Consider the following 26,016-nt stretch of genomic DNA (forward strand, 5'->3'; position numbering starts at 1 on the left):
ACGGCCAGACCAATCGCAGCGCGCCCCTCCAAACGCCTCTGTTCTTATTGGTAGCTATGCCTGTCCGTCAATCCCCAAGCCGTTAAATCCCCGCCCTTCGAGACCCGCCCTCTAAGGCGAGTCCTCCAGGGTAATAGAGACGGGCGAGCAGAGCGGTGCTGCGCCGTTCCCGTAGTAGCCCGGCAGCCAATGGGGAGGGCGGTCGCGGCGGGCGGCGGGCGGTGATTGGCAGGGACGGCGGGGCGCGCGCCGGGTTTAAACAGTGGGGCTCGCGCGCGGCCGTTGGCCCTGAGGCGATGGCGGCCATGGCGGTGGCGGCGCGCTCTGTGCAGCAGCTGCCCGCCGAGTGCGGGCGGCGCCTGGCTGGGTTCCTGCGGCAGGTGGACAGCACCGACCTGGTGTGGCTAGAGGAAATCTGCGAGGAGGCGTTCAGGATGTTTGTGAGGTAATGGCAAAACATCCCCCCCCCCCCCCCCCCAACGCACATGCACACATCCCGGTTCCCTGCTAGGCCTCGGCCAGCTGACCGCGCGTCGCTCTCCCCTTCCCTTCCAGCGACTACAAAGAGGAGCTTGAGCTGATGCCCAAGACGCCGTCGCAGAAGAACCGGCAGCGGAGGAGGCTGCGGTCGACGCTGCACGAGGAGGGACAGGAGACGGCCAGGAAGCGGTGAGGGGATGGTGGGAGTGGGGGCCCCGGAGCCCCCCTTGGGGGTGGGCCGCGGGGAGGGGGAGCGCAGAGGCAACCAGAGGGGTCTGGAAAGAGGGGGAGCGCATGGGAGGTTGAACAGACCCCCTGCCAAGGGCTCATGGAGATAATCCCTTACCTGAAGCGTGTCCCGCGGGCCCCCCCTACCTTCTTCGCCCGGGGGGGGTTCCCCTCCTTTGTCCCAAGAGGGTCCCCCCTTATTCGGCCCGCGAATCCCCCCGGTGTTAATGGTCCAGTCAGACCCTGTACCCAGGGTGCTGGCAGCCTTAGGGTCGAAAAGCACTGGAAAGCGTTAATTCTCATGAAAAGTGCTACTATTTGTCACCTGGTTCTGTTTTACGTTCCCAGGTTTCTGTCTCCCGTTATCTTTTCCACTTTGAAGTAATTGCATCCCTTAATTACTGCTTGCTTTAGCTGCTTTGTGCAGCTCTGTGTACCCTGGGCCCATCCCAGGTGTTTTGGCTCTAATCCCATGTGTGCACAGTAAGGGCTTCAGGCTGTTCCCGGCTCCCATTCCCATCTAATGCACCGTTCCCGTGGCCAGGTTGTCCAGGAGGAGGAAGAGCAGCCTCAAACCATTGCCTTCTGTGCGATGTTCTCAGCAACTCCAGGACAAACGAAACCTGGAGCTCAGCAGAGCCGAGGCCAAAGGAAACTCTCCCCCTCAGCGTGTGACACGATCCCAGGCCGCAGCCTCTGTCAGGAGCTCCGAGGTGGTCTCTGAGACGCCTCCTGCCCTGCAGGCAGTGGGGAAGGACCCCTGGGTGGAAGCTGATGCGACTGGCACTGCGGTGCCCCTCCAGAGGAGCACAGCGAAGCCGGCAGAGCTGCTCCCCACGAGCTCAGGGGATGGCTCTCCCGAGGAACGCGGCATTCCCAAATCCCTGCCGGTGCCCACAGCCCCTGAGCTGGTGGTTCCCTATACTCCCGAGGCCAGTGAGGCTGTGTCTGAGCTGCAGGTGAAGGCAGCCAATGTCACCATCGACCTGAGCCCAAGGGTGGGGCTGGAGGAGGGGAATGGCCCCGCTTGGGAACACAACCAGTCCTCCCAGCCCCTGAGGGACAACCCAGGGACTCCAACGGGCTCCCGGAGGAGCCGCCGCTCCGTGCGCCGGAGCCTGATGGGTAAAACCTCCCTGAGCCGCAGAACCTCCCTGGCAGAGAAGTACTCCCTGGCCAGCAAGAGGGAGAGTATGGTCCAGAAATCCATCACCAGGGCAGCAAGCAAGAGGAAGATGGCTCTGCAGGGATCCATGTCCTCCAGCTCTGTAGAGGGTGAGTTTGGGTGCTACCAGGGAGTTTGCATCTCTCCTGCTCTTTGTCTTTACTGCTGAGGGAACCAATGTGCCAGGGCTAGTTATTCCATGTGGGGGTAGCAGCTGAGCTCCCTGGGCTAGATAAGCTGCAGTCCCTCGTGGAAGTTCTCCCTGGCTTTCTGGAGCCTCCCGTGAGCACCTGAACTCAGGTAACTGTGAATTCAACCTTGTAAATCACAGAACAGCCTCAATGTCTTTATTTCAGTTTAACTTTAACCATTACTTATTTGCTGGGTGAAGCTGTTAACCCTGGAATCCCAGGGTGGTTTGGGTTGGAAGGACCTTAAAGCCCATCTAGTTCCAACTCCTGCCATGGGCAGGGACACCTTCTACTGGACCAGGTTGCTCCAAGCCCCACCCAGCCTTGCCTTGGACACTTCCAGGGATGGGGCAGCCACGGCTTCTCTGGGCAGAGGGAATGATGGGCTCTCCCAGAGCCCTGCCTATTTCCTGGAAAGTGAAGTTCTCACAAATTCCCTGGTCCTTCACCTCTTCCCAGGATCTGGCTGCTGGTTCTAGAGCTTCTTTGAGAAGGGGAATTTGAGGCTGAACTTTATAGATTAAAAGTCTCCCATGTTTCTACAGTTGGTGATAGATGCAGGTTTGGGGAAGGACTGGCTGATTTAAATATTCTTTCATGCCATGGGATGGAAGTGTTGGAGTTAGTGCAGGAGGGCAAATGGATGGATGTCATCTCTCCTTTGTATTATGCAAACAAGCTGGAGAGGGGCTCTTCATCAGGAACTGGAGTGACAGGACAATGGGAAATGGGTTCAAACTGAAAGAGGGAAAATCAAGGTGGGATATATGGAGGAAATTCTTCCCTGGCACAGGTTGCCCAGAGAAGCTGTGGCTGCCCCATCCCTGGAAGTGTCCAAGGCCAGGTTGGACTGGGCTGGAGGAACCTGAGCTAGTGGAAGGTGTCCCTGCCCATGGCTGAGTGGTGGGACTGGATGATCCTTAAGGTCCCTTCCCACCCAAACCACAGTAGGATTGTGTGATTCTGTGATTATTCATGGCAGGTTCTGGCTGTGCCAGAGTTTCTGAGCTCGCTGTGGCAGAGCCAGCTGGAATACTGTTTTGGGAAGCAGCACTCCCCCTGTAAATAAGGCTGGCTCTAACTGCTCTTAATGTCCAGGCATGGCCCTGCAGATGAGCCCAGGGCCAAGCCCATCCCCCTTAATTCCAGCTCATGGAATATTTCTCTGAACTCATCTATAATTGAAAATGCTGCTTTCCTGCACTGGAATTGCCAGCAGCGTTCCTGCAGTGCCACCTGGGTGTGCTCCAGTGCCCTCCCCTGCCCCGGGGCAGGACAAACCCCTCTGCAGTGCCTGGAGCAACCCCCATCCCACCAGGTCCTTGGCCTGCACCCAAAACTCACAGCTCAGGTGTGCTTTTTTCCTTTCCCACAGCCTCCAGCTCTACAGATATTCCAGAGGAGGAAGAAACTGTTGTCAAAGCTGGGTGAGAATGCTTTTGGTTGTTTATTTATCCTTACTATCCTGCTTGCAGGACTTTTCCCCTGCCACTCCTGGTGTAAAATCCAAGTGGCTTTCCAGTTTCCTTAGTGTTACTAAACACAGTGTCTTTTGTCTTTTCATCTAGGCCTCCTCCTGGACCCTGCACCCCCTCCAAGGTAAGATCTGAACAGGGATTAAAAGCATTTGTGTCTGTGTGGATTTGGGAGGAAAATGTGGCTTTTCCTTCTTAACCTCTTGCTAGAGATCATTGTGTGAAAATTCAGTCCCAAATCTCTTGAGGTAAAAAAAAACTTCTTATAATTCAGGGAAGTTCAGCTCAGCTGGTGTTATGGTTTGCACACTGCTGTTATTTTCTGTATTTTTAAAGCTCCTTTTTACCTTTTGGTCAGTCCTGCAGGTAATTCATTGCTTCTTAGTTCAGACAGCCACAGAAATCTGTGAATATTATTCAGGTCAAAACCTTTCCCTCCACAATCCTCACTGATGAGGGTGATGTTGGTGTCTTGTCCAGAGTAAATGTCAATGCACACCTTGTCTCTGTCAGGTCCTTCTCAGCCCAGGTTCATCAGATCTGTGTCCTCTCTTGGGTTACAGGGTGTAGCCTCAGGTCTGCCCTTGGAAGGGAGCCCCACAGAAGCAACTGGGGAGGATAAAATCTCCATAAACCTTTTTTTCCTCTCTTCCTAACCTGCTGCTGGCTGGCCAGCGTGGGCTGGGGGAGGTAATGCTCGTGCATGCTGGCAGAGAGCAATTCTAGAAGCCACAGCCCATTATCCCAGCAGAGCCTGCTCTGGTGTAAGTGCAGAGACGGAGAGCAGCGATGGGTGTCCCACAGCAAACAGATAAATCATGGAAATGAGCCATTTGCCTGCTGTCTCTGGGCTCCACATTCATCACTGCTCAGGGAAATGGGCATGCTGGCTCTGGCCAGAGCTCCAGCAGCACAGATTTACAGCTTGGAAGGCTTTTGTCCTTAATAGTTGATGGGTTTGTTGAGTTTAAGCAGCACAGATGTTCTGTTAATGTCCGTGCTCCTCCTGATGATGCAGCATCCAGGACTTTGCCAAGAGGTGGTTTGGTGTTCCCTGGTAATGCTGCTGGGCATGCCCTTGTCAGAATCACCCCACAGTCTGAACCAGGAATGGGCCCTCTCCACGTGGAATTGTCCTGAAACCCCTCTGCTTTTCCCACAGGATTCCCAAAGCCCGCAGATGTCCCTTTCCTCCCACACCATCAGCAAACACGGGCAGCCACAGGAGCCAAGCAACAGCGGTAATTCCAGAGGGGTTTGGGGCAGGACTTGGGCAAGTTACTGCTTTGGGAAGCTGGAAATCTTGCTGGTTAATTTGAGAGCTCAGTTTGAAAGACTAATTAATGTTTGATGAGGGAGGATTTGCTTCAGACAATTAGCAGTGAGGAAACTCTTTGCTGGCGTTATTTCCACCACGGAAAGCACATGGAGATGGGTGTAATGAGGGCTGTGGGAGGCCCAGTTGAGCCCCGTTGCTGAAGCTGTGCAGAACACAGCAGTGCTGGTGTGAGCTGCAGGGCAGGGACAGCTTTGGGCAGCTCTGCTTTCTCTGGAGTTTCCGGGTGGGAATGGTGCTGTGTGAGCCAGGTCCTGCTGTGCCCAGCTCATGGCAGGTGGTTTTGCTGTTCAGCGAGCTGCTACATCCATTCCCTGCCATCAAACCTGGGCTGGAGGGGAATTTTGCCTGCTGGAACTCACTGTGTAACTGTTCTCTTTCAGAAAACAAGTTGAACAAGGGTGGGGAGACCCTGGATCCACCTCAGAGTGCAAGGTATGTCCATAGGATCACTGGTTGGAAGTGCCTCAGGGGACTGTGGACCAGTTCAGAGCCGGTTAAATGCTGGGGTGTTGTTCACTGGCCTCAGTGTTCGTGACAGTGAAACTTCTGCAAATAAGTTTTTCCTGCCTCTATGATTCTGTGATTTAATTTCTCTCTTCTATTGCATTAGGAATTTTTTATTGGCCAATTACCTGTGCGTGCACAGTCTTAGAAGGGACCTTAAAGCCCATCCAGTCCCACCCCTTGCCGTGGGCAGGGACACCTTCCACTATCCCAGATTGCTCCAAGCCCTGGCCTTGGACACTTCCAGGGATGGGGCAGCCACAGCTTCTCTGGGCAACCTGTGCCAGGGCCTCACCCCAATGGAATCTCTTTTAAGCTGGGGTAGTTTATGGCTCTTTCCACCCCTGACTTTGAGACATCAGAAGGGTTTTCCAGGTGTGATGGGCTGTGCTGTCTCACAGGAGGAAGCCGAGCTACAAGAGAGCCGTGGACGAGCGCTACGACCAGCAGCAGGCAGAGGAGGGAGGGCTGTCTCCTCCCAGGAAGAAGACCCCATCCCCAGTCTTCCCAGCCAGCAAGGTAAGATCCTTGTTACCCTGGAGTTACCTCCCCAAGACCCTTAGTTACTCACTGCTGCTCAGGCTGTGGTGTTCCTCCCGCAGGTCGTGCGCCCGTTCAAGACGTTCCTTCACACTGTACAGAAGAACCAGCTCCTGATGACACCCAGCTCCGTGGGGAGGAATGGAGTCATAAAATCCTTCATCAGATACAACACCCCTCTCCAGGCTGCTCCTAAGGTAAGAGGAAACCCTGCTCCAAGCCAGTACACGATGGTTTGATTAATGCCTAACCTAAAGCACAGACACAAAGGAAACTTTGCAACCCTTTTGGAACTAAGAAGTAACCTGAAGCTGTCTGTTTACACTTAAATAAGATCTGGGCTAGTCAGCTTCCTAAAGAATTCCAGTTTGGACTATAAGCTTCATTCCTGCAGTGACAGGTGACAATCAAGGATGAAAACTGGGAACCAAAAATCAAGGGGATTGTGAATGCTGAGTGTGAAACCTGCACATCTCAGGTCTCCTTGCTAAGACTTGTCTCATGAGAGAGACTGAACAAATGCCTCTTAAACCCAAACTTCTGAGATCCTCCCAACCTTTGAAGCAGGAGGAAACACAAGGCTGTCCTGGATGTGGGAGCAGTCAGACAATGTGGCTTATTAATATAATAAGTAAATAAATGACACGGATCCAGCTAGCTTTTTGGGAGTTCCCAGCCCAATCCGTTTATTCAAATCAAACAACACTTTATATACCTGAGTTCAAAGTAACACATGTCTCCCTTGACCAATCACCATGGGGTATCTCACTGCCCATGTGTGTGGGAGTACTTGGGAACTACATCTCCCAGGCTCCTGTTTAGCACCTTGCCTGAAACCCAACTCCTGCATCTCCCCTCTTCCTTATTATTATGAGGAAATACAGAATATTGCACATAACAGTGCATTCTAAACTTTGTAAACTCACTACTGTGTCACCTTGGTCTCTCAACAAACTTACTTATTTGAACCTTTACCTGTAATCTTTGAGACTTGCCCGACAGAAATTTGTACTTTCATTTCTTAAGGGTTTGTGTGTACTTGGGATAAACAACAACTTTATTAACCTGAGGGTTTTTGCATAACCAGGTGAAACATCGACTCTCACTTCTCCAAGGGCCTGCATGTAATGGGTAACCAGGAGAAATTCAACTCCATTTCTAGAAAAGGGCCCTTAGAGAACAAGTGTTATGCTGCAAGTGTAATTTGCTCAAGGCACACATGTTCACACAGCTTCTCTCATTCATGCAGAAGTGGCCACTTCATTCACACTCACCCATTCGTACTTAGAATTTTTATTATGTCCTTAGAATTTTTATTATGTATTTATTAACTACGCATTTTAGATTTATAAGTGGTTATTGGTTGCATGTTTTTCAGTCTGTCACTCCTGGTAGTCATATCTGGCAGCTGTACTTGTTTTGAAAATTTGAAAATGAATTAATATGAAGAATATAAGGCTTAACAAACCTATATCATGTCTTACCTGATGTCTTCCCCCCTTCGTTTGTTTTTTTTTCTGTTATAGAAAACCAAAAGTCAATACATTCAAAGATACATACACAAGTTATTATCACAATATGTCAACACAACTTTAAAATTCAGCATCTCCTGTAAACAAGTAGACTTAAGTTATCATCATAACAACACAGTATTTAAAACGAATTATCATTATAATATATGTTAACACAGCTTGAAACTTAGCATCCTTTGCAAGCAACCAGTTTAAGTTGTCTGTGATTTCAAACAGGTGTAGAGGTTAGGCAAACACGCAGTTTCTCTGTAGTTTTTTGAAGTAAATCAGTAAGTCATTTTATGGCTCTCAATGTCTTTTTACTTCAAAATGGAATGCTGAAACGTGGTCCTTTAGCTGGAGTTTGAAGTAAAAGCAAAGAGTCATTTTATGCTTTTATTGTCTTTATACCTCAAGGTTGAAGGCTGGGTGTAACTCCACGTGTTGCATGTTTTAATGCTGTAAGGGCAGAAGGAATCAAATATTTATTTATCATTCTCAACCTTCACGTGAAATCCTATATAAGTCTTTGTATAAATTACCACGGAATCTTTTTGCTTGCTGAAACAATTAGAAAACAGAGTATAAGCATTTTGAACATTACCTTAATAACAAAATCAAAGTCTTTATCACTTTGCACTTGCAGACACAAAGGCAAGCATTCAGTGGTTCCCATCCTTTGTGGATATCACAAGAATCAGAAAAGTTTTCTTTGTTCTCACTGAAGGCAGTTTGTCTTGTTTGCTCTGGCGGTTGTCTGGTGTTCTGCTTTTGTGGAGACACACTCAAAAGGCAATTTTAGACAACAAAGAAAGTCCTTCTTCCTCCTCTACTAGAGAGGGGCAAAAAACCAAGAAAATTCACCTTCTGTGGCAATAACGTGAATACATTAATTAACAAGACAGGGAGATGCTTAAGAACCTTTTAAATACATTATTGTGACTAAATTATCACAACGACTGCTTCTATTTAGGTGCACTTTAAAGCTTAACAACTTTACCTACCTTAACAAGCTTAACAATTTAAGCAGAGTACTGGAGAACTAATGAAAATTAGGCTCAAAGCCTTTAAGTTTCAGTGTTCTTACCAAAGGTTTCAAGATAACAAAATACCTGTTAACTTAGTTTGTATATATCTCAGGGGAGCTCCCAGCATGATGCAGCCCGGCTCCCCGTGGGCTGTGGCTGCCCAGGCAGGAGCAGTTTGGGAGGGTGGGATTTGAGAGCTGGTTCTAGACAAGGGTTGCAGCTTCCTGGATGCACCCAGAGCCGTGGTGGAAGCAGAGAGTGCTCTACTGGTACCCAGTAACTCACTGGGGCTGGTTTCCCCTTGCAGGAGAGCTGGGAGGAAGGGAGATGAGGGCAGGATGCAGGAATTGCTGTTCCTGCATTGAGCAGCCTGATAGCAGAGCTTCCTAGAGCGTTCAGGCTGTGCTGCTCAGAGCCTGGCTGTGCTCCAGGGGGTCGGGGAAGGCTGTTGGGAAGCGGTGCAGGGTTCCAGCCTCAGTCTCGCTGGGCTCCTGCTGATGTTGGTGTCAGTACTACAAAGGAGTTAATACCATGAGAAAAGAGTCTTGTGGCTGGGGAGTGCTTCCTCTGCTGCTGTCAGTTCGTGGAATGTTATGTTTTAGGTTTCATTCCAGCACAGGCAGCTTCCCCTCGGGACTTTTTCCGTGTGGGAGCTAAACATAACTAAATAGCAGCAGAGCAATGAGACGTGATTGTTAGTTTTATATTAACCAGTTTGGCTGCTGATAGCACAAAGCTTTTACAACACAGAGCCCAGCATAAGGGAATCCCTTGGATATTCCCAGTGCTGATCCATGGGTTGGTGCTGAGACCAGGCCTGCTTTGGCATGGAGTGAGCTGATGTTAATCCATTTGCTGGGGCTGTAGTGGTGGCTGGATCTCACTGCCCTACCTGACAGTGTGTCTAGGCTGGGTCAGGAAAACGAGGAGAAAAGCTCCCATTTCTGGTTGGCTCCCATTTCTGGCTGGCTGCGTGCTGGAGCAGGCTGGGAGCTCTCAGAGTGGTGGTGGTTCACCACCAGATAGAGCTTTGTGGGAGGCAAAGGCGCCAGCGGGAGCCTGAGGTGTTTCCTGGAGCACCATCTGTCCCCGCGCTCGCCGCAGGAAGCGGGACCAGTGCCAGGCATTGGCGCTGCTCTGTGGATCCTTTGCACCAAGAGAAAGCACAGGGCTGGCTGCCTGCAATCCCTGGGGATGCTGCCTGGGCTTCCAGGGATGATGCTTCTGTTTCAGTGTCCCAGCTTCTGCCCTTGCTCCCCAACGTTCACACCGCTGCCTTGTTTTCCTTGCATATATCCATTCACGACCGGATCGCTGCCTGAGCTCTGCTCCAGGGCTGTCACCACCCCGTGTTCCTGCCTGCAGCTCCTTGCTGTCACCTCTGTGCCCTTCCCCTGAGTGAGTGAGGTGGGAAGGAGCTCCTTGGCAGGTAGGTACGATCACATTTCAATTCCCCTCAGGAAAAGGAGAGGCAGAAGCTGGAGGCTCTGCAGAAGAAGCAAGAAGCTGAGCAGCTGAGGAGGCAAAGACTGGAGGAAGAGAAGAAACGGCGACTAGAGGAAGCAAAGCTGTGAGTAGGCGTGGTCATGCTGCTGTAGGTACCTGTGTCCAGGTGTTTTACCTTGCAGAGCCCATGCAAACAGCAGAAATTCCTGTGGGCACGGGCAGTGTGTTCTCAGAATTCTCTAGAATGCTGATGCAAAACATGAATTGTCCTTGCCAGCTGCTGCGGCTTCTTTTCCTCGAGTCCTCCCTCTCTGACAGAGCTTAAACACGGCTGGTGCTCAAACTACTGTGGAGTTTGGGCCGCTGAGTTTCCTGCTGTGGGCTTTGGCCTCGTGCTGAGCTGTGAGGGGCTCAGCAGCACGGTGAGCTGGGCTGTGTCCCTAGGAAGCGGGAGGAGCGCCTGCGCAAGGTGCTGCAGGCCCGGGAGCGGGCGGAGGAGATGGAGAAGGCGAGGAAGAGGAAGATCGAGCAGAAGATAGCACTGTTTGACGAGAAGACCGAGAAGGTACGGCCCACACAGAGCTCCCTGAGGTAGCTGGTGCCACACAGGTGTGTGCCTCTTCCAAAAAGGGCGACGGAGGCTGCTTGGATTCTAGAGGTTGAATGAGAGAACAGTTGGATAAAGAACTTTCCAGAGCCTCGGTGATCCTGAGGGACTGCCTTTCTCTGGCTACAGCAAATGGCGGCTGAACCCCCTGTTTTTCCAGAATGATGAATCTAAATGGGCTTTATTAGTGCTCTGGTAGATGGGAGAAGGAAGGATGTGCAGTGGATAAAGGCAGCCTAATGGCCCCGAGGCTTTGTCTGCTGCTTCTCCCAGCTGAGTAATAACTGGAGGGGGGAAAGCAAACATCCTTCCTCTGGAGCCTTCCTCCTCGGATCCCAGACTTCCAGGCAATTTGTGCACTGGCCATAGTGGTCATCTGTCTGCTTTAATTATCCCCAGCTGCCTCTCTGATTGCATGGCTCTGAGGATACATTCCAATGGCTTTGTGGGACTGGATGTGTAAATACCAGGGTGGGATCAGCTCTTCCCCGGGGCATGTAAAACAAGGTTGTTGCCCTAAATGTGACCTTTTAAAAACAGAGCACAGGCCCCTTTGGCTCCTGGGTGCAAAGGAGGGGAGGGTTTGCCCGTGAGAGGGTGGGAGCTCTGACTCTGTGAGGTGTCCTGCAGTGCTGTCCCACCTGAGATCCGGGTCTGTGTGTGCTCCAGGTGAGGGAAGAAAGGCTGGCAGAGGAGAAGATCAAGAAGAGGGCGGCTGCCAGGAAGATGGAGGAAGCAGAGGCTCGGCGCAGACAAGAGGAGGAGGCCAGGAGACAAAGAGCTCTGCAGCAGGTATGTGGGGCCTGTCCTGTCCCACAGGCAAACAGGAGAGGGGGATCCACCTGCCTTGGGCACTTGGGAATTCACCCCCGAGATGTTTCCCTGCTGTGTAATGATGGGGATTTGGGCCAAACGAGGGGTTCCTGGTGCTGTCTCCTGGAGCCTGCTCCTGTCAGGTGAGTAATGCCTGCCTGGGCTCACAGGAGGAGGAGGAGGAGCGGCGGCACAGGGAGCTGCTGCAGAAGAAGAGGGAAGAGGAGCAGGAGCGTGCCCGGAAGATCGCTGAGCAGAGGCAGGCCGAGCAGGAGCGGGAGAGACAGCTGGCTGCAGAGAGAGAACTGGAGAGGAAGAGGGAGCAGGAGCGGATCCAGGCAGAAAAGTAAGGCAAAATCACCATTTATATATCAAATTCTGTGCTGGGATTGAAACACGGCTGGAACAGAGGGCAGGAGTGGAAGGCTGGAGCAGCGAAGAGCCACTCTGAGGTGACAGCACAACTCTGAACTGTCGTCACGCTGAGCTGCCAAGGAGGAATTCTGGGCTCAGGGATATGGGGAGTGTGGTGGGGGGTGTCTGAAAAGCTGTGAGGGTGGGGGGGTTGCTTCAGGCAGCCGGGGGGGGACCCTGGTGTTGTTCTGGGAGTTGAGGGCCTGTGCTGTGGTTCTCAGGCTCCGGGAGCAGCAGGAGAGGGCTGCCCGATTGCAGAAGGAAGCACAGGCTGCTAAGGAGAGGCTCCGCAAGGAGATGGAGAAGAAAGAGGTAAGTGCTCGGTTTTGGGGAGGGGGAGAGCCACATGGCTGACCTCAGCAGACCTGCTCAGCTGGGACACTGTGGGGAGCCCTGAGGAGCCACTTGTGGCACTTCTGAACTGGAAGTTTGACCTGTTTGGGATGGTTACGGTGCAGTGGGGGGACTTGGCCTCTAAAAATATTGTGTACTAGTCTAGAAAGAGGCCAAGATCAGCAGCACAGACTTCTCCTGCAGATGGTCAGCTGGTTTCTGGCTTTCACAGCCTGAAGTCAGCAGCAAGCTTTTCAAGGTTTGGGGCTCTGGCTTTATCAGGGAAAGGCAGCTGATGCTCTGACACGGGTGTCCGTGGGTTTGTACCCCTCTGAGGGAAGTGTGCCTTGTCCCAAGTGCTCCTCAGCTGCATGAGCTGCAGTTGGGTGCTTAGTTATTTTGCCTGTCACAAAGATGGATGCCTGGGTTGGCAGTGTAATCCCTAAGGGTAATTCCATGGGTGTCACTTGGCAGCGGGAGCAGCAGATGCTGGCGGAGAGGAAGAGGCAGGAAGAAGAGCAGAAGAAATTGTCAGAGGAACAAAAGGCCAAAGACAGTGCCCGGGCACCACTCCTGGAGAATAAAGAGGTAACTTGGGAGTGTGTCCTTAGGGGTGACAGCAGAGAACTTCAGTCCCAGCACTGCTCCTGCCTTGGGCAGTTCCACCCTCTGCTTTTATCTGCCTTCCCAATAACACAGGAATTCTGTAAATCCTGGTTATCTGGGGTTGACTCTGTGAATATTTCAATGACAGAGAGAAGAGAAGCAGGAGGGATTGGCCAGGGTTTCTGGCTCTGGGACAAGGCAAGCAGCTATTGGAGCCCTCTGGACTCCTCTTGAATACAGGAAGGACCGCAGGAGCAGAAAACATGCTGAAAGTGTTTTATTTAGGGTCAATTTTGGGAACTGCCACAAGGTGGCAGCAGAGCCTGCGGAACGGTGTTGGTTTGGCAGGGGAGAAACCTGCGGGTGCACCTCCGTGTCCTCAACGCTGACAACAAACACGTGGCTCTCTGACTGCTTGCAAAACTGAAAATGTTCAGTTGAAAAAACCTGAAATCAGCAGCTGTAGGTTTTCTCCCCCCCCTTGCACTTCGCAGCACTGCTGCTCCCATCAGCATGAACTCGGTTTGGCTGACCTGGTGGTCAGGTTCTCTGCACATCATTTGTCAGTTTTATATCATTAATCAAGCCCAGAAGACAGGTTGCAGAGTGTTTAGTGCACATTACTGCTCCAGTGACATAAAACTTCCATTTAACCTCTGCTTGACCTGAGTGGAGCTGCTGCTCTATTAGGTCTGTTAGATCCATCTCTTGCTGCATGCTCTTGCCAATTAATCAGCCTAATTAAACAGGAGAAGGCCATGCACAGCCATAACTGGGTCATAACTTGGTTCAAGCTCTTAGGTGCAAACTGAAGAGCTGCCAGACTCGGGGTTTGCCATGAGGTGACAAAGCAGGAGGCTGGGGACAAGCCAGTCCCAATGTATCTCAGAGCAGGGCAGTGCTGCTGCATCCAACACCTGTGGAATGTGTTTGCCTTCTAGAATTCCCCTGCCTGCACTTCATACCAGATGACTCCACAGAGCAGGAAAGAGCCCAAGCCTGCCATCACAAGCTCAAACGATTACGGGATGGACCTGAACAGCGACGACTCGACGGACGATGAGAGCGAGCCCCGCAAGCCTGTCCCTGCCTGGGCCACGGGTACGTGTGGGGGGATGTCTGTCTGGAAGCCCCAACACCCCTGTGGCAGGTCTGCCTCAGCAGGCTGTGGAACCTGGTGTTGGGTTTTGCTCAGCTCCTCCTACCTGGATTAGTTACAACTACCCCAGCGTGAAGTGAGTACTTCCATGTCCAAGGCCACGTTGGGTGGGGCTGGGAGCAACCTCGTTTAGTGGAAGGTGTCCCTGCCCATGGCAAGGGATTGGAACTGGAGGAGTTTTAAAGTCTTTTCCAACCCCAACCATTCCATGATTCTATGTGGAATGCAGAGTCAGGGGCTCCTCCAGCTCTTGGGGATCTTGTCGGGTGACAAATACTCTGGCAGGATGCCTTGGAGCGGTGAGAGACAAGCCAAGAGGGGGCAATCCCAATTAACAACATTAACACAAACCCCCCCCCCCCCCCCGCCCCCCCAGGGAACCAGCTGAGCCAGGCTGTGATCCGGCAGTACTACAACCCCCCTGACGTGGATGCGCTGTTTGGGGCCATCCCCAGCCCCCAGCTGGAGCACATCTTCTACAAGAGCAAGCCCCGCTACTTCAAGCGCACCAGCTCGGCCGTGTGGCACTCGCCGCCCACCGTGGGGGCCAAGCCGGGCCTGGGGCTGCCCTGCGGCCTCAAGAAGCCCTGAGGTGAGCTCAGGTGTGCAGCAGGTAGGATTTCCTGTCTCCAGGTGAGGAAGGAGTCACTGTTCACTTGAAATATTTAGGTTTTAGTGTGTAATAAATGGCAGCTCTTCCCGGGTTCCTGCGCCTCGGTTGGCGAGGCTGGTTTGTGTCAGGCCAAGCTACAAAGGGAATTGCCTCTCTCTTACTCTCAGCTTGGAGCTGGCACGGACTCGGACCTTTAGTGGGTGATGGACATCACCTGAAGCTGTGGGATGCCCCCTCTCAGCGGAGCAGGCCTGGCAGTACCTGCCAGCAGTTGTACTTCTGTGCTGGCCTCGAGGCCAGTGACAATCAGGGACCATTGCACACACCTGGGCACATCTGGCCTGCTCCACTGCTCTTCTCAGGAAGGTGTTCCCAGGTGTTGCTCTTCATCTCCTGCAGTCCCAAAAGGATTCGTTACTCCCTTTCCCACCTGTGTGGTCGTGTCCATCAGCCAGGCCGAGGCTGACATTGGCACAGCTCGAGCTGGAACACACTGAGGGTCCCACCTTCCTTCAGCTGCGGAGAGACATGACTCCAGATGTGACTGTGTCCCCAAGGACCCCCAAGTGCTCTGGGCCTTGTTAGGAGAAACCGTGCAAAGGTCCTGGCAGTTTTGTTTCTCATTGAAATTCCACCTCTGTGGCCAGATGGGATTGAGAGGATGTTTAACCCTAATCCCTTGGCTGTGGTTCAGTATCAGCTGGTTGTGTCTCTTGGCCTGTTCAGCACTTCCTGTTCAGTCAAAGTCACTGTCAAATGGACTCTGGCCAACCCAAACCAAAATTCCAGCTCAGCATTCCCATTCCCTGTAAAACCCACGTAAGGACTGTGCCCTGTGTGAGGGGCCCTCAGCCTGTCCACGTGCCCATCTGTGTGTCTGTATCCAATGCTCTGTTTGCCAGCAAATGTGCTCAAAACTATGGGGGGGTTTTATATGTAAATATGTTGGTGTCTGTGCTTCTGGGACTGCCTTGTAAATCCAGGTCTGGCTATCGGTGTCTGTATCCATGAGGTGCTTTTGTGCTTCCATGGCTGCTCTGTGGATCCAGGTCTGTATCTGTGTGACCACAATTTCTTGTCCAAAAGCCGCTGACCTGGCCAAATGCTGTTGGATAAAGTGACTTCAGTCTCCAGCTCTGGGCTCCTCGCAGCTTTTTGTGAGAAATGGAGGGTTTGAGGCCTGTCCCTTTTGGGTTGCTTTGTGCTGGTTCTTTGAGGCAGGAAATGTCTTGTTAGGGAAGAACTTCCCAACTCTGGTGGAAAAATCTGTGTCCCTGGGTGTTCCCCAGGACTTTGTAGCAACCACAGAGGGTTCTGGTCCCTGAGTTTTAAGGTTTGGGGCCTTCATGGCTGTGGGTCCCTTGGGTACATCACTGAGTGCCCAGCCCCTGTCCCTGAGCTGTCAGCCTGGCTGGAGGTGGGATCCCCTGTGTGCATGATCAGATCCTGCCCCCCAGGTACAGACAGGGACACAACACTCAGCTCACACATCATTTATTTAGTGACAAAGGGCACATGGGGATGTCACCAAGGTGAGGGGATGACACTGTGTCACAGGGGGCTGTGGGTGTCAGCACACACTGAGGGTGTCACTGGGGTGGGGAGGCAATAGGGGCGTGGTTTGATGACACGGGGTGACCTGGTGTGGGGATAGGGGGTATCCCTTCACGTTGCCATGTGTGGGGACATGGGATGTCCTTGTGTGCTGCCACGTTGGGAAGGAGACAGCACAGCACATGTGGGGACTCGGAGGGTACAGGTGTGTCCCCAGAGATGTAGCAGGACGTGTCCCTGCCGGGCTCTGCCGCTCGGTGACACAGGTAGGGCGGGTCCCTGTCCCTACCCGCGCTCGCAGATGAGCTCCACGACGCTGTGCTCCATGGGCACGGGGTCCAGGCAGCGGTGGGCAGCGCTGGCAGCCACCTCGTCCAGCAGCCCCTGCACCACGCGCTCGTCGGAGGCGAAGCGCCACAGGTAGAGCTGCAGGTAGTGCCCGTCCACCTGCACCTGCTGCAGCCCGAAGCGCCCCAGCGTGCGCAGCCGCACGCACTCCAGCAGCGTCTTCAGGCTGATCTTGATGATCCCCGTCAGCACCGACACCTGTGCGGGCACAGCGGGCAATGGGGTGGCATCCTCAGGGGCATGGGGAGACCCCTGGCCTGGCTGACACTCCCCGGGGAACTCCTGAGCCTGGGGACATGTGGCACATGGGCACCTTTGGCCTGGTCACCCCTGAGCAGTGACACCTAGAACAGGGGACAGTCAGCTCCTGAGCACCCCCCAGGCCCCACCACCCGTGTCATGGGGACACCAGGGACATGTGACAGTGGGAAGGTGGGCAGTTTAGGGGCCCTGTTTAGGGACGTGGGTGGCCTCACCTTGTTGAACTCGACAGGGCTGAAGATGTCAATGCGCTCTGAGAAAAGCTTCTGGATGTTGCTGAGCAGGTGGGTGTCCATGGGAGCACTGGGGACAGGGAGTCAGGGACAGTCAGGGACTTGAGAGAGCCAGGGATGTGGGGACAGGGACACAGGGACCATCAGGGGCCATGAAGATGGTGAGAGAATGTAGGGGTGGTTTGGGGACAGAAAGGCAGGGAAATGTGGGGATGGTCACAGGACACGGAGGGGCAAGACAACTGTGGGACACAAGGGATATGGGGATCACCAGGGGATACTGGGACAGCTGGGGGGAACATGGGGATTGTTGGGATAGACAGGGATCGTCATTACGACAGTTTGGGGACATGGGGACAGCCAAGGGCTGTCAGGTGGATATTAGGACAGTCTAGGGGTGTGAAGAGAGTGCCAGGGAAGATGCGATGGGTACTGCAGGAGCGGCACAGGGGGTGCCGGGGCTGACCTGGGGGTGTAGCTCGGGGCATAGCGGCCGGGTGCCCGCGAGCTGCTGTAGACGGAGAAGGCACGTCGGCTGGAATCGCTGCTCTGCGCCCGCCGCACCCCCTCCTCGAAGAGCTGCCCCACCTGTGTGTGGTACCACACCCTCAGCACCCCAAACCCCCTGCTGGGACCCCCCCAAACCACCCAGCATCCCTCAAACCCTCTGCGACCCTCCCAAAACCTTCTGGGATCCCCAAAGATCCTCAAGGACCAGACTGAGACCTCGCGCAAACCTTCTGGACGCTTCAGGGACTTCAGCTCCCCCCTAACCCAGACCCTCTGGAACATCCGGAAGCTGCTGGCAACTTCCCACCCAAAGGGACCATCCCAAAGCCCTCAAGGACCTTATGGGGACCCCTCCAGGGGCCGCCAGCCCGACCTGGACGTCGATGGCGGTGATGTCCTCCACCACGCGCTTCATGACGGCGCGGACGTTGCGGGGCTCGACGGTGCCCAGCCAGTCGCGCGTCTCGACGCTCTTGCGCAGCATCTGCGCCACGGCCGCGCCCTGCACCTGCACGTAGTGATCCAGCAGCCGCTGCGCCGCCGCCCGCGCCTCCGCGCACAGCGCCGGCCCCGGGGTCACCGCCGGGCCCGAGTCCTGGGGGCACAGCGACAGGTAGGAAGGAACGGACCCCCGCACCTCCCCTGCCAGCCCCGTGTGGCTGCAGCAGCATCACTGCCCCTGTCACGTTCGTGGGGTATCGGGGGCACCCTGGGACATGCAGAACCCCCCTGGGGACATCCCGAGGTGCTCCTTTAGGGATGTTTGGGAGGCACCGCACAGGTCAGGACCCTCCTGTCTCCACGGGCAGTGACATCCCCGGGGTCACCTCCTGGATGGACACGGGTGATGGCAGGGAACAGGGAGGGTGTCTTGGGGATGTCCTGAGATCCCTTGGGGATATTTGGAGGTACATAAAGACAAAAGGGAAGATCCCAAAACCCCCACACAGGGCACTGTCCCCACCACCATCCCCTGGGTGGGCACAGGGCCACAGAGGGGCCATGTGAGGTCACATAGGGGCTATTTTGGGGCTAATCAGAGCATTTTGGGTCTACTCAGGGCTGGTTTTGGGGACAGAGACAGAAGGAATGTGCCCATGCTGTGGTGCCTGGGGCTGGGACACAGAGGGGTGCAGAGCCAATCTGTGACACCTTGGGGACATTCAGAGTCCCCTTAGGGACATTCTGGGGCTCACCTGGGGTGGGAACTGCTCATCAGTGAGGGTGAGGATGTAGCTGATGGTGGAGTTCTCGTAGTCCAGGCAGAGGCGGGCGAGGAGCAGCAGCAGGGCTGGGGGGGCAGCGGGGGCCCCCCGCTCGGCTGGGCCGTCAGCAAAGCCACGGGCAGTGCGGCACAGCCAGCGCACAAAGGCCACCACCAGCCCCTCACGCACTGCTGCCACACAGAACTCCCCCTGTGCCACAAATGGGGGGGGTCACACTCTTAACAAAGCCCCCCAAACTGCCCCATGCAGGCTCCAAACCGGTCACTGAGTGACCCCCAGCCTGTTCCACCCCCAAAATGCCCCATGCCAGCCCCAGATTGTTCCAGAGATCCCCTGACTACCTTTGGCTCCCCCACCCTGTACCACAGCAGCCCCAAGTCATCCCCAAAGCGCCCCTTCCCGCGGTGCCCCACCTTGAAGTAGGGCAGGCTGGCGAAGGCAACGTCCCTGGCGGTGAAGAGCTGCACGTAGGCCAGCACGGCCTTGAGCTGGCCCAGCACGGAGGCGGCCAGCGTGGCCAGCAGGTCGGGCAGGCCGGGCCCCTCCTTGCCGGGGGGCCGCGGCGCTGCCAGCGCCTGGCGCACGTCGCCCAGGCAGCCCAGGAAGAAGGTCTGCAGGGCGCGCAGGTAGCGGTCGACGCGCTCGCGGGCGGCCCGGGCCACCAGCGCGGCGGCGGCGGCGGCGCCCTCGGGCAGCAGCTCCAGCAGCGCCCGCAGCCGGCGGTGGAACCGGTCCAGCGCCCGCACCAGCAGCGAGGTGTCGCCCAGGCCGCGCTCCAGCGCCAGCCGCCGCTCCAGCAGCTCGAAGTAGCGCGTGGCCAGCGCGGCGGCAAAGGGCTCCAGGCGCCCCGCGTCCCCCCCGAAGAGCGCGCGGTACGAGCCGGCCAGCTGGCACAGCGTGCCCACGAAGGCCGAGCTGCCGCGGTCCACGAAGTCCAGGATGTCGGAGGCGGGCGGCGGCGTGGTGGCCGCGCCGGAGGGGTCGGAGGCGGGCAGCTCGGCCTCCAGCGCGGCCAGCTCGGCCTCCAGGCGCGCGCCCGCCTGGCTCAGGAACTCCTCGCTCAGCTCCTCGGGAGGCTCCTCCAGCTGCAGCAGCATCTCCACGCACTCGGTGAGTTCCTTGGGGTCCAGCGTCTCCTCCCTGGGGCAGGTGGGTGGGTGTGGGAGGTGCCAGGGTTAAGGGCGGGCACAGTGGGAAACGGGGAATAAGCGATAAAAGTCATCGGTAGGCCCCAGAGTGAACAGTAGTTGGTCAAAAAATAAAGGGGGAAAACCACTTAACAGCACCAGGGAGTTCCAACAGTAACAGAGGTTAATAAGGGACTCCCTGAAGTTCATCGGTAGGCTCCATTTCCCAGGGCTGCCATCGGTAGGCTCAGAGTGAACACCCCCAGACCCCAATTTCCTGAGGCTGCCATCAGCAGGCTTCAGAGTGAACACTCCCAGGCCCCCATTCCCAGCCCTCAGCAGGCTCCAGAGTGAACACCCCCAGACCCCCATTCCCAGCCCTCAGCAGGCTCCAGAGTGAACACCCCCAGACCCCCATTCCCAGCCCTCAGTAGGCTCCACAGTGAACACCCACAGGCCCCCATTCCCAGCCCTCAGCAGGCTCCACACTGAACACCCCCAGACCCCCATTCCCAGCCCCCATCAGGCTCCCGAACGGACGTACCGGAGGCGTGCGCGGAGGCGCTGGGCCAGCTCTGCCATGATGGCGTGGCTCTCGTCCTCGATGGCACGGAAGGAGGGCAGGTGTCGGTAGTGCCGGAGCACGGCGCGGGCGCGGCCGTAGCAGCGCAGGGCCCGCGCCGGCTCCGTGCCCGCCCAGCGCCGCAGCCGCCCCGGCACCTCCACCAGCGCCTGCAGCTTCCGCAGCAGTGCCTGCACCCCTGGGGAGACACGGGGCTCAGGGAGACGGGGCCGGGAGGGCCGGGTCTGCCCCCCAGGGCCACCCGTTCCCCCCGCCCCGTACCGGCCAGCTGGGCGCCGCGGCGGTGCCGGTCCTGCAGCGCGGCGCTGACGCGGGCGCTCGAGGCGCTGATGGCTGCCATGTTGGCCGCCAGGTCGTCCATCTCTGCTTCCATGTGCCGGAAATCCACCTTCATCTTCCGGATGGTGTCTGGGGGGGGGGGGCAGGAGACAAGTGCTGGGTCCCTCGGCTGCCTGCCACCCCCCAGACCCTCCGGGATGAACGTACCCCAAACGCCACCCCCCAGAGTAGGCTGGGTACCAGGCTGGCTGCCAGCAGAGTGAACGTCCCCAAACCCTCGTTTCCCAGCGCTGCCCTCAGCAGGCTCTAGAGTGAACATCCCAATATCCCAACGCTGCCCTCAGCAGGCTCCAGTGGAGCCTCTCACCGGTGGCAGAGATGAACTTGTTGTAGTTCTCGTAGAGCAGGGTCTGCATGTCGCTGTCCAGGGCGCGGATCTCCCGCCCCAGCGCGGCCTCCCGGGCCAGGAGCTGCCCCAGGGGACACTCACTACGCACCTGGGGTGGGAAAAGAGCTGCTCAACTGTCCCACACCCCGCTGTCCCCTCTGCAGTCCCCCTATTTACCCCCGGGAGCCCCCGAATTGCCGCCCCGAGGTCCTCAACTTCCCTGCAGGGCCCTCCTGGGATCCCCAGCTGCCCCGCCGTGGTTCTGATTGCCCCCAGACCCCCTCCCCTTGCTGCTCCAGAGCACCCCAGTACCAGTTTTATAGGGAGTCATACAGTGTCCTACAGGGTTCCTATAGAGGCAGATCCATAGGGTCCCCATAGAGGATCTTTCTGGGGTCCCCTCGGGGCGCTGGGGGAGTCCATCGGGGGGGGGTCCCCGGGTCCGGGAGGGTTAAAGGTCACGGGGTCAAAGGTCACCTTGGTCATGAACACCTCCGGGTCGAAGTGGGGCCCGTTGATGTCGGTGGGGTCCGGAGTCGCCTCGGCCGCCTCGGCCGCGGACGGGCCGTAGTAGCGCTGGAGCGGCCCGTGGGGACGCCGCCACCCGCCGCCCCCGGTGCCTCCGGTGGCGGCCTCGGGGCTGCCCCCGGCGCCGCTCCCGGCCCCGTCACCTGCAGCCACCGCCGCCATCGCTTCCGCCCCGGCCGCCGCTTCCTGCTGCGTCACTTCCGGCGCGGCGGGCGGTTGCCATGGTGACGGGGACGCGGCCCGGACATGGCGGAACATCCGGCAAAGGCCCCGTTACCGGGACCCGCGGCGGCCCGGGGACAAGGACCGCCCTGGGGACGGAGACACGGATGGAGGCACCAGCCCCCAGAGGGTGAGCAGCCAGTGGCACCCCCACCCCTGGCCCGTGTCCCCCGCGGGCAGATCTGGTGACACCGGAGACAGACACAGTCTGTCCCCAGACCTGCCTCGGTGTCCCTGTCCCCCCCCATCCTCGTTTCCCCGTGACACCGGGCGCGTCACAGGGCTGCAGGACCCCCCACCTCCCCGGAGGGTCCCTCTCCACCCCCGGGGTGGCTCAGGTACAGCCAGGGCAATCAACCTTGTATGAGGAACAAACACTCAGACTACAAGGTCTAAAATCAGCTTTATTTACAGCACGAAAGGCAAAGCAACCCCTCCCCCCCCGGCTGCTCCAGCAGCCTTTTGTCAGGAGTTGCCTGCTCCAGGAATTAGAGGCCATCGATTCTTCCCAAAGGGAAGGAGCCTGGAGCTGCCACACACCAGGGAAGCAGGAAGAACCAAAGGAAGTCCCCTGCCACCTCCTTTCTCCTTGCTTTCCCTGCAGGATTTTTCCCAAATGTGGAAAAGAACACACCTAATCCAGCCAAGGTATGTTTTGTGAGCAGTTTGGTACAAGGGACAACATTCCTTTCGCAGGTGCCTTAGCTCCAGGACAAAGGAATTCCCGATGGGAAGAGAGAGAAGGCAAAGGGAACACCCAGCCACCCATGATGAGGCAAAAGAGAGACTAAATCAGAGGAGGAGGAACGGCTGGACCCTGGTTGTTACAGGGAGAGAGAGGCAAATAAGCAGAGACACCCCCCAAGGCAAGGCAGGGGTTCCTCTGGTACCTTCTAAATTCATAAAACAAATCAGCAAATCCCTCCTGGACTCCCACTGTGGGGGAATTCCACCTCACCTCAACCTCTGCTTCATTGGCACAGCATCTCCCCAGAGTGCTCCACAACAACCAAAATTAACTGGACCAAGGAAGATAAAGAGGGCCAAGCCAGGACTTAATCCAAGTTCTGCTCCTCTGCAGAGGATCTGAGAGTATCCAGGCTCAGATCCATCACTAATTCCATCCCAAAGCAGCACGGGTTTCCTTTCAGCCCAGGGACACCAAGGATAAGTTCTGCAAGTCCCGGGGAAACTGAGAGCAGCCACAGGGAATGTTAAATCACACACTGGCACTCCCAAACCCTGTAAATCAGCATCCTAAACCCTACAGCTCCCGAAGTTCAGCTGGCTTACAAAACCTCAGAGTATGAACAAGTCCCTGGATTTGTGAGCCCCACCTCAGCAGTTCCCGGGCTCGGTGAGGGAGGTGACGGGGAAGTGGCCCTGGAGAACAGCCCGAGGCAGGAGGTCACAGCCCCAAACCCCTGTTAGACACGGGGATCCCTCTGGAGACAAATGTTCTTGCTTTGGAAGAGCTGTCTGGGCCCAGCCGGAGCGACACGAGGAGCTGGTGGGAGGAAGAGTCACTTGGAAGGAGGAGGTCTGGCTGGAGGCTCCTCCCAGGAAGGTGTGGACAGGCCTGTGGGTGCCGCGGGTCCGGCCTGTGGCACCTGCCCGGCTCGGGGCCCTGTGACACCTGCCCAGCCCGGCTCAGGTGCCCGCCCTGGATACCAGGTAGTAGAGGATGAAGAAGATGAGGATGAGTGCCACGGACACGGCGCAGAGCAGCCGGCGGTTGTCCCGCCCGGAGCGCGCCATGGTGGAGAAGCGCTTCACGCTGCCCGTCAGCAGCCCCGTCACACTGAGGAAATCCGAGTCCTGGGGAGGGCACAGACAGCCAAGCTGGAGGCATCGCAGAGTCATGGAATATCCCGAGTTGGAGGGATTCCACAAGGGTCATCCAGGCCGACTCCTGGCCCTGCACAGGACACCTCAACAACCCGACCGTGTCCCTGAGCTCGGGCAGGTTTGTGGCTACAACCACTGCCCTGGGGAGCCTGTTCCAGTGCCCAGCCACCCTCTGGGGGAAGAATTTTACCCTAATACCCAGCCTAATACAACTCCAGCCATTCCCTCGGGTCCTAGGATCAAGCCCATCCTACTCTGCCACAGATGAAGGAATCCTTGAGGAATCTCCCACCTCCTGGCTAAAAACATTCGCACAGAAGCTGCACAACAGCCACCTCTTTCTCTCAAGGTCCTTCCCTTCCAGTGCTCCAGGATCAGCACCGTTCCCACCTTTCTGGAGCTTCTGCTCATGTTGCTCCTGAAATGCCTCAAAACCTCTTCTGTAAGAGCAGCACGGTTTGGTGCCCATTTAGGGCTTCTCCCTTAAGGGCTCTTGCCATCCCACCTTTCATCCCAATTCCCTGATTTGTTGGGAGTTGTGTGGCAGACCAGGAAACCCAACAGCCTGTGGGACCCCGAGCATCACCTGTGCTCCCTCTGAAGACACCAGTGTCCCACAAGGCCCCACAGGGAGCCTGCTGGAGGTGCTGGAGTTCAGGAATTGGTTCATACAGCAGCACCAAACACCAAGGGAGAGCTGAGGAACAGCCCGGAGGCAGCTTTAATCCCAGCGAGGAGGGACCTCCACTGGCATTTCCCAGGTGTGCTGTCCCACATCAGCCCTGCACGTGCCAGATACCAACCCCAGACAAGGTGATGCTGCACCTGCCAGCTATCCAACATTTACAGAGCAGTAAATCCGCTGGGAACGGGTTTAGTTACAATTTAGTTACAATTGCCTGGCATGGGGGACCGCGGGGATCTACCCTAGTGTGCCAGCCTGAGCTGCCATCCCGGTTTCCCAGCAGCACAGAAAGCCCTGTGCCCCACTCCCCAGGCCCTTACCATGCCATCCAGGTAGCGGTTCTGTTCCTCAGCATCCTTGTCGATATCCAGAGCCAGCTGCAGACACAAGGGAGGGAAGGGGCAATTCAGGAGCTTGTCGTGTACGGAGAACCTCTAAAATGAAAGTTGTCAAAGCAACCTGCTGCTTTCCTGGCTCCTGCAGACACACAGGGGCTTGTCTGGGACAGGAACGAGGAAAATGATTCTCATTTCCCTGTAGGGTTGTTGAACTTCTCCACCTCTGCAGCACTGAAAGTAAAGCCTGACTGTCTAAATCTGTCAGGGTGTTTAATCCCTGGGATACAAGGGCAGGAATTCAGAGTCTGCCCTTCTACACTGTGAGTCACTGACTTCTTTCGTGGTTTCTACTATTTTTTAAATAATAATTTAGAATGATGTTATAATTGTCACAACAATTTTATAATAACATAACAATAATTGTTAGAATAATTATAATGCTATAACAATTTTTATAACAATAAAAAACAGTTTAAATCTCTAATCTCTAAATCAAAGTACTTGATATTAAGAGCAAACCAGTTTTAAGATCATTTGCACAGAGACACAGGTATTTTCCAAAATTAATCTCCTTGCCTTTTTATTGTGAATTTTTCTCCTGAGAAGGTGAGCTTGGCAACACCCCTCTGTGCAGGGGTGTTTATGCTTTATATATGTTTTATATTTCTTTTCTGATGTTTCTCTCTGAGCCTAAAACTCCTTTTCCTGAGCGTCAGATGACGTCGTAAACCTCAAAGGGAAAGTGGGAATTTGTAAAGGTGTCCTTGGCACTACACAAGTGAAAATTAAACCACTGTATCACCAACCAAGAGTTGTTAATGCTCAGGAAGCCTCTGCAGAGCACAGGTGAGGGTGCTGGGGCACTGGCACAGGTTGCCCAGAGAAGCTGCGGCTGCCCCATCCCTGGAATTGTTCAAATCCAAGCTGGAACAACCTGGGCTAGTGGAAGGTGTTCCTGCCCACGGCAAGGGGTGGGACTTGGATGGGCTTTAAGGCCCCTTCCCGCCCAAACCATTCCGTGGTTCTGTGATCCCCTGCAGCACCCCCAGGTAAGCAGAGCCCCTCCTTCCCCGCCCCCCAGGGGCACTCACGGATTTCAGCCTGGTGACCTTGCTGGCCAGGCTGTCGGCCATCCGCTTGTTCTCCACATCCAGCAGGTCCTCCATGGCGCTCGGACTCTGTCCTGGGGGTAGGAAGGAGGAGCACACGTTGTACCTGCCCTGGCACGGCTCACGTGTGCAGCTGCCCGAGGGGTCACAGCCCCGCCTCGCACCTCTGGAACCCTCCCAGATTGGTTGGGACAAAACCACCCCAAACTTTCCCCAAACGGACTGGGACAGGATCCCTGACTTGCCCCCTGAATTGCCACCATGGCCCAGCAGCAGCAGCAGCTTGGGGGCTTCGTGCCCAGCGACATCCAGGGATGAGATTTGG

The 26,016-nt window shown here is 55.8% G+C and overlaps 3 protein-coding genes across 9 annotated transcripts in view; 1 reads left to right on the forward strand and 2 right to left on the reverse strand.

The window, feature by feature from the left end:
• The first annotated feature begins 266 nt into the window (after nucleotides 1-266).
• On the forward strand, nucleotides 267-15,582 carry INCENP (inner centromere protein). 2 transcript variants are annotated; one of them, XM_027662003.1, is made up of 17 exons: nucleotides 267-445; nucleotides 556-669; nucleotides 1,253-1,983; nucleotides 3,440-3,491; nucleotides 3,633-3,663; nucleotides 4,702-4,780; nucleotides 5,259-5,310; nucleotides 5,784-5,901; nucleotides 5,985-6,119; nucleotides 9,922-10,031; nucleotides 10,352-10,472; nucleotides 11,184-11,306; nucleotides 11,498-11,673; nucleotides 11,963-12,053; nucleotides 12,549-12,662; nucleotides 13,622-13,781; nucleotides 14,216-15,582. In XM_027662003.1, the coding sequence occupies exons 1-17, from the start codon at nucleotides 297-299 to the stop codon at nucleotides 14,428-14,430; spliced, it is 2,571 nt and encodes an 856-aa protein (XP_027517804.1). In that variant the 5' UTR covers nucleotides 267-296; the 3' UTR covers nucleotides 14,431-15,582. The 2 variants fall into 2 exon arrangements, with proteins under 2 accessions (XP_027517804.1, XP_027517805.1); XM_027662004.1 differs by having other exon boundaries at nucleotides 4,702-4,777.
• A 348-nt stretch (nucleotides 15,583-15,930) lies between these two features.
• Nucleotides 15,931-21,666, reverse strand: VPS51 (VPS51, GARP complex subunit). Its single transcript, XM_027662005.1, has 10 exons — nucleotides 21,439-21,666; nucleotides 20,941-21,070; nucleotides 20,556-20,702; nucleotides 20,256-20,472; nucleotides 18,998-19,724; nucleotides 18,555-18,773; nucleotides 17,732-17,953; nucleotides 17,315-17,436; nucleotides 16,831-16,918; nucleotides 15,931-16,552 (listed from the first exon to the last, which is right to left on the reverse strand). The coding sequence occupies exons 1-10, from the start codon at nucleotides 21,649-21,651 to the stop codon at nucleotides 16,292-16,294; spliced, it is 2,346 nt and encodes a 781-aa protein (XP_027517806.1). The 5' UTR covers nucleotides 21,652-21,666; the 3' UTR covers nucleotides 15,931-16,291.
• A 426-nt stretch (nucleotides 21,667-22,092) lies between these two features.
• The window catches only part of BET1L (Bet1 golgi vesicular membrane trafficking protein like), a 5,584-nt gene continuing 1,660 nt past the window's right edge, over nucleotides 22,093-26,016 (reverse strand). For 3 of the 6 annotated variants that reach the window (XM_027662017.1, XM_027662016.1, XM_027662012.1), the window contains exons 2-4: nucleotides 25,674-25,765; nucleotides 24,565-24,678; nucleotides 22,093-23,529 (exon numbers count right to left, since the gene is read on the reverse strand). In XM_027662017.1, the coding sequence (XP_027517818.1) occupies nucleotides 23,362-23,529; nucleotides 24,565-24,678; nucleotides 25,674-25,765 (374 nt within the window). In that variant the 3' untranslated portion in view covers nucleotides 22,093-23,361. Of the gene's footprint in view, nucleotides 23,530-23,808; nucleotides 24,392-24,564; nucleotides 24,679-25,673; nucleotides 25,766-26,016 lie in introns of those variants that run through there. The other 3 variants (XM_027662013.1, XM_027662014.1, XM_027662015.1) reach the window with 3 other exon arrangements.

Source organism: Corapipo altera, unplaced genomic scaffold, assembly GCF_003945725.1.
Source record: "Corapipo altera isolate COAL_440 unplaced genomic scaffold, ASM394572v1 RXGC01000072.1, whole genome shotgun sequence".
NCBI lineage: Eukaryota > Metazoa > Chordata > Aves > Passeriformes > Pipridae > Corapipo > Corapipo altera.

Excerpts from the sequence above, each read along its gene's own strand:
- INCENP (XM_027662003.1), top strand. The coding sequence starts at position 297 with ATGGCGGCCATGGCGGTGGCGGCGCGCTCTGTGCAGCAGCTGCCCGCC. Across the intron at positions 3,664-4,701 it reads GACCCTGCACCCCCTCCAAG|GATTCCCAAAGCCCGCAGAT; the intron begins GTAAGATCTGAA and ends CTTTTCCCACAG. Across the intron at positions 4,781-5,258 it reads ACAGGAGCCAAGCAACAGCG|AAAACAAGTTGAACAAGGGT; the intron begins GTAATTCCAGAG and ends GTTCTCTTTCAG.
- VPS51 (XM_027662005.1), bottom strand. The coding sequence starts at position 21,651 with ATGGCGGCGGTGGCTGCAGGTGACGGGGCCGGGAGCGGCGCCGGGGGC. Across the intron at positions 16,919-17,314 it reads GCCCCGAGCTACACCCCCAG|TGCTCCCATGGACACCCACC; the intron begins GTCAGCCCCGGC and ends CCCTGTCCCCAG. Across the intron at positions 16,553-16,830 it reads GCCCTGTCGAGTTCAACAAG|GTGTCGGTGCTGACGGGGAT; the intron begins GTGAGGCCACCC and ends GTGCCCGCACAG.